At 40.3% G+C, this 6834-nt stretch overlaps 1 protein-coding gene across 1 annotated transcript in view; it reads right to left on the bottom strand.

Annotated features, from left to right (window-relative positions):
- The window catches only part of OCIAD2 (OCIA domain containing 2), a 73817-nt gene that overhangs the window by 15041 nt on the left and 51942 nt on the right, over positions 1-6834 (bottom strand). Inside the window, exons 4-5 of the mRNA XM_006872688.1 lie at positions 6148-6195; positions 4244-4361 (exon numbers count right to left, since the gene is read on the bottom strand). Of these exons, the coding sequence (XP_006872750.1) occupies positions 4244-4361; positions 6148-6195 (166 nt within the window). The remainder of the gene's footprint in view (positions 1-4243; positions 4362-6147; positions 6196-6834) is intronic.

The raw sequence follows: 6834 nt of genomic DNA, 5'->3' as shown, positions 1-6834 counted from the left end.
CATAATTCAAATACATTAGTTCTTCTACAGTCTTCCTTATTCATTGTCCAACTTTCACATGCATATATGTTGTTGTTGTTTTTAGGTGCCATCGAGTCGGTACTGACTCATAGCGACCTTATTTATGCACAGCAGAATGAAACACTGCCCGATCCTGGGCCAACCTTACTATTGTTGCCATGCTTGAGCCCATTGATGCTGCTCTTTGCCAATCCATCTCGCTGGGGGTCCTTCTCTTTTACTCTGACCCTCCACCAGAGGTGACTGAAAATACCATTGCTTGGGTCAGATACACCTGAGCATGGTTGCTGTTGGTATTGTTAAGTGCCATTGAGTTGATTCTGACTCATAGCAACCCTGGATAGGGTTTTCAACCAGCCTTGCAGTTCAAACTGACTTTGCTGTTTATTTTTAGCACATTAACTCACAATACCACATATAGTATATGGTATAAATTCTTTCAGCAGCTGACCTCTGCCTGCCTAGCCTTTTTGTCCTCTGCCACTTCCCAACAGCTCTCTCTGTGTGCCAGTCACAGGGTCTATTTGTGGCTCCCTCAATAAGTAAACTTTCCTCCTATGTCCATACTATTCCTAACCTGGAATCCCTTTCTTTATCCTTCATATAACTCCTCAAGTCTTTGAAGATTCAAGTGAACGAAGCAAAATCATCTCCGCCAAGAAGACTTATTTTGGAGACCACTTACTTGAAACATTCCCTTTATACATGAAGATGAAAACAATGAAAATTTGTCAGAAGACTATAAATTTCAGTCTCGTCATCATTTTTCTAGAATACCAAGTTGGTTAATTGCAAAATAAACTCATGTAATTAAACTAGAAGAGGAAGCAGCAAAATTCTCTCCTTTGCTTGCGTTGTTAATTTCCACATAGATGAGAATCATGTGGCCAGTTATTCCTTAGTAAGCTGTGTCCCAGACAGAACATTACAAAAATGGTATTCTATTTAAGTATGGAGTCCTGGTGTGGCGCTGTGGGCTAATGCATCAGACTGCAAAGTCGTTTGAACTGCAAGGTCGGTGGTTCAAGCTTACCAGCCGCTCCTGCTCCTTGGAAACTCTCTACAGGGTCACTATGGGTCGGCATCAACAGCACTTACCAACAACAAGATGGAATGAGTGGCTTTCTGGTAACCTTGGTGGTGTAATAGAAGGAGTTTGGTCTTTGAGAACAAACAGGCTGAAATAGTCCTATTCCCTAAGATGCAGTGCTTAAGCACTCAGCTGCAAACAGAAATGTCAGTGCTTTGAATCCATCAGCCACACCATGGGAGAAAGATGTGGCCATCTGCTTCTATAAAGAGTCCAACCTTGGAAACACTATGGGGAAGTTGAGCCCTGCCCTATAGGGTCTCTCTGAGTCAGAAGCTACTGAACAGCAACAGAGTGTCTTCTACCTCCTACTAAATACATGATCTTCAGAAAGTCTCTGCAACTCTCTGGGTCACAGTTAAATACCCATCAGAAGTGTCTCATTAGGAAGAAACAATGTTTACTGTTCTATCCATTTCTATAGGCCCAGGAACATAGCTTTCTAAAATCACACAATGAGTAAAAGAACTTGTGTATCCGATATGCTTTTCACCATATTGTGTTGCTATTGTTGGATGCTGTTGAGTCTACGCTGACTCGTAGTGATCCCATGTGACAATATGACTGGGAGTCGTGGTGTGGCACTGCAGGAGAATGCACTGGACTGCAACCGACTTGATAGCACTTTACATCAGCACTTTACATTATGCCGCCCCATAAGGGTTTTCTAGACTATAATCTTTACAGGAGCAGATCAGCAGGTCATTTTCCAATGGAGTTGCTGGATGGGCTTGAACCACCAACATTTTTATTAGCAATCAAGCATTTAATTGTTGTGCCACCAGGGCCCATTATAGACTATAATACAGTACCATCCTGTCCATCCCCCCCACCCCCCCACCCCCCCACTATCCCAAAGGAAGACAGTCCTATGAACCTTTTGTAGCTTGAAACTAGTAACGTGAAGAAGCAATGACCATTCATTTATATGGGGAAAAATTGCTAAGCATTTCCAGGCCCAAAAGCCAGCCTACCAAATCATACCAAATAGCATACGAACCCTAAAATAACACTAGCATCTAGTGTTCCCAGACACAGTTGGAAGCTATGGTGACCACATGCAGAGATGCTGAAGGAAAGGAGCTTGGCAATGACATCACTGTTACTGCTCAGGGAGCAGGCTGCCTCCTTAACAGCTAGCTGCAAAACAAACACTGAATGCTAGTTTCACTCTTTACCTTTTTTCAATAAACATGAAATTCCTCTTTGAAATTCTTTTGGTTGTAAAAATAAAGTGAACTTTTTCCTGGTGTGGCGCTGTGGGTTAATGCGCTGGACTGCAAAGTTGGTTTGAACCACGAGATCGGAGGTTCAAACTCATCAGTTGCTCCTCAGAAACCCTATCCAGGGTCACTATGGATCGGAACCAACATGACAGCACTTAACAACAACAACAACAACTGTATTATAATAGAAATAACTCATGTTAACTGAGCACTTAGTAAGTGTCATGAATAATAATTTTCAGTCTTTACAACATCTCACGGAAACAATTCTGATCACCAATTAATACAGACAAGAAAACTGGAGATAAGAGAGTTTAAGAAAGGTGTCCAAGGTCACACAACTTAGTAAGAAGATCAGCTGGTTTTCAGCACAGGCAGAGGTCATGTTGCTAGCTCCAAAGTGCTGATATCTATCTACCACAGAGACTTACAATACACATTGATATACTAATGTCAGGTATTCCATGGTGGTAGAAGTCGTGGCTGTCATTAACATATTGTTTGTTGTTGTTGCTAAAGGCCACCCAGTCAGTTCCAACCCATAGTGACCCTGAATAGTGAGCAAGCTTTGCGGTTCAAACTAACTTTGCAGTAAAGTGCAATAACCTACAGCGCCGCACATTGTTTAGAGACTTTCAAAATGCCTTGAATATAGTGGATACTCATTAAGTAATTGTTGCACAAATGAAATGTTTAGATAATTAAGATGAATATTAAATAATTGAAATTAGTTGGTAACAACTCAAAATTTGAGTGTTAAAGAGTTTTCTTTAAGGATATTTGTATATGACTATTTTCCTTTGCTGCAAACACACCTACAAATGAGGTAAAGCATACAAGGGCAAAATAAGGAAAACTTCTTAGATATTAACAAATGTCTTAAGGTTTAAGCTGCTGGGCGTGCGGGCTCAGGATCATAGTCTCAGGGAACACCAAGGTCAACTGGTATAACATAGTCCACAAAGACCACATCCTTCTTTGGTGAGTAGTGACTGGGATCTTAAGAGCTCATGGACAGCCATCTAAGGTGCAGTTATTGGTCTCTCCATGTGTGGAAGAAAGAAGAGTGATGAGAATTGAAAATGCTTGGAATCAACTAGTCCAATGGCCTAATGGAACATGTGAACATAAGTCACCAGGACTCTGAGACCAGAACTAGATGGTGTCTGGTTACCACTAATCAAATCTCTGAAAGGGATCATATTAGAAGGTTCTGGATAGAGTAGGAAAAAATGTGGAACAAAAATCAAAATTATATATTAAAAAAAAAAAAAAGAGACAAGGTTTACTGGCTAGAAAGAGACAAAGGAAGCTGAGATTATGGCCCTTGGTTACCCTTCAGATCTGGAAAGGAATTCACCCTGGTGGCCCAATTTTCGGTCAAGCAGTAGATAGACACTGGACCACAAAGTCAGTGGTCTCTGTTCAAATCCACCAGCTGTTACTCGGAAACCCTATATAGGGTCACTATGAGTTGGAATCGACTTGATGGCACTTAACAACAACAGTAGATAGGGGGACAATACTAATAAGGTATGCTCACCATGGAATGGTCAACCATTCAAGATCAAACGGGCAACATTTATTTACCTAAGGGCAAAGCTGAGAAGGAGTGGGAAGGAGGTGGAATGGAAATGAGAAGCACAGGGAGGAAGTGGGAGAACTGTTGTTCCGTGGAGGGGATTGCAGTCATTGATCTGAAACAAAGTGCATGGTTTGTTGGATGTAAAACTGATGAACTTCTCTGTAAACTTTCATTCAATTCACAATAAAAAGTTTCTTAAAAAAAGAGTTTTCTTTAGCATGATGGTTTTTAAAACTTTAATACAAGCAGTAGATGATCTTGCATTTAATTTCTTATAATTATCCTCATCAGCAATCCTTCTATTGAAAAAATGCTACAAACCTGTTATGCTCTGGACCAAAACCAGCCCCACGAAGCTGATCTTCAAAGGAATGGAATTTACTCTGGCATACTCCTATATACGAAGCCTTTCCAAGGCCAAATCCCAAGATACCAGCAACTGCAACAACAGATTAGGAAAAATGGGTCATAGGAAGATTCAGAATTGTCTCTATTAATCTTCTTTTAGAATTTTCTTTATTAAAAGTACTGGTGTGGCACTGTGGGATAAGCACTGGGTTGCTAACTGCAAGGTCAGTGGTTCAAAGTCACCAGTGTTCCTATACAGGGTCAGCATGAGTCGAAACGAACTTGATGGCACTTAACAACAACTTTTATTTTAAAGTATTAGAATAAAGCAATTTTAAAAACTCGATCAAAAAGCTGGATGGGCAAGGGGGTACTTTCTGAACTCCTCATATCTGAACTGGGGATAGGATAGAGCAAGCCAAGTTTCTGCCTCAGAAGCAAGCAGTCTGAGGGTGGCCAGTTGGCAATCAAATGGCCAAGGCTACAAGGAAAGGGGAGGAGGGTCTGGGTTGTGACTATGGGCAGCCTCCTAAACACGGTTAGAAAGGTCCTGTAATCTACCATATGGACTTGGAGGAGGGAACTGAGGTCACAGGGAAAGGGGACCTCCCCCCATGGAGTACCACTTCACTTGTTGTCAAGTTGATTCCCACTCATGATGGTCCCATGTATGTCAGAACAACACTGCACTCCACAGGGTATTCAACGGCCGGTGTTTTGGAACTAGGCCTTCAGACTTTTCTTTCAAGGAGTCTCAGGGTGGACTTGCTTCTCCAGCTTCTTGGTTAGCAGCTGAGTGTGTTAACATTTTATACTACCCAGAAACTCCTCTTAAAGTATTGTTGTTATTGCTAAGTGCCATTGAGTCACTTCCAACTCACAGTGACCCTCTATGGGTTTCTAAGGATTGACCAGAGGGTTTGAACTGTTGATCTTCCAGTTAGAAGTCAAGAAATCTCTACCCTGAGGCTCCCACTAGAAATAAGGTTTTGGAGTGTAAACTAGAGTACATTCTTTCTGTACATAAAAGGACTATTCTACCAGTTGGAAGAAAATTTTTATATATATGAAGTACTGGTATCGGGCTGTAGGATAAGCTCTAGACTGTTAACTGTAAGTCAGCGGTTCAACCCACCAGCTGCTCTTTGGAAACCCCACGCAAGTTGCTATGGATCGGAAACTGACTCAATAGCACTTAACAACAACAAATATATATCCATTAGCCGCTCTATGGGAGAAAGATGAGACTTTCTGCTCCTGTAAAGATTTATAACCTCAGAAACACTACACAGGGACGTCATGAGAAATAAATGACAAAATGACTCAGAAGTATATATATATACACATAAATTGTGAGAATTGTGTATGTCACAATTAATAGAAAGTTGTTGATATGTCTACTAAAAAGCATCTCTCTAAAGATGAGAGAAAGAAGAAAATTAAAATCACTAATGGATTCATCATTAAGAGGCTCTGCTGTTGACATTTAGTTGTATTAGTCTATTCAGCTAGTTCCTCCTGTTGTCAAGTGCTGTTGAGTCAGTTACAATTCATAGTGATTCTGTATAAGGTTTCTGAGGAACTGCTAGTGGGTTTGAACTGCCGATTGCACTAACTGTACAGCACCACACCAGGATTTCTAGTTCCTCACAGTCCATGCTTTAGAGAGAAATGTTCAAGGCCAAGTTCCTACTGGTAAGTTTTGTATCACAAAATGTTGAACAAAGTGAAAAATGCAAAGTAGCAAAAAAGTGGAGACTGACTTTTTTGAGTCAATACAGGCAACTCAGTTAGCTTTGGACATTCACATCTCCATTTACTATAAACATCTCTTTCCCAATATAAATCTATTTTTTTATTTCACGTCTATAACTTACGTGCAACTTTAGGTAATGATCCAAATCTTGGATTTGATGCTAAATAACCTAAGGATGAATACACAAATGCATTGTTATTATATTGAATAACTTATTGAAATTTACAAAGAAGTATTAAATTTAAGACAAAAAAGTTTAACGTGTACACAGACTCTTAATCTAATGAAATGATCTTTTAAAAAGTCATGGGTTTAACTCTTGGCCGAAACAGCCATTCTAGGCAAGTAGTCCATATTAGCGTTAATGTGTAAAATAGAGAGTATCAAAGATAATTCAAGACTGTTTTATAAGACATTAAGGCAGTGCAAAAAACTGGGCTCAAACCAAGAAGTCATCACCACCCCTCTCCTTAAAATTAATTCAACATAGAGTTCAGAGATTCAATATGTATACGCTCGCACACATACATATTGAATCTCTGAACTCGATGTTGAATTAATTTTAAGGAGAGGGGTGGTGATGACGTCTTGGTTTGAGCCCAGTTTTTATACTGCCTTATGGATGCAAAAGCTGGACAGTGAATAAGGAGGATCGTAGAAGAATTGATGCCTTTAAGTTATGGTGTTGGAGGAGAATACGGAAAGTGCCATAGACTGCCAAAAGAACCAATAGATCTGTTTTGGAAGAAGTGCAGCCAGAGTGCTCCTTGGAGGCCAAGATGGCTAAGCTTTGTCTCTCATACTTTGG

The sequence above is a fragment of the Chrysochloris asiatica genome, unplaced genomic scaffold (assembly GCF_000296735.1).
Source record: "Chrysochloris asiatica unplaced genomic scaffold, ChrAsi1.0 scaffold00209, whole genome shotgun sequence".
NCBI lineage: Eukaryota > Metazoa > Chordata > Mammalia > Afrosoricida > Chrysochloridae > Chrysochloris > Chrysochloris asiatica.
Note: the sequence above shows the minus strand (reverse complement) of the source record. Positions and strands in the feature narration are given on the sequence as shown.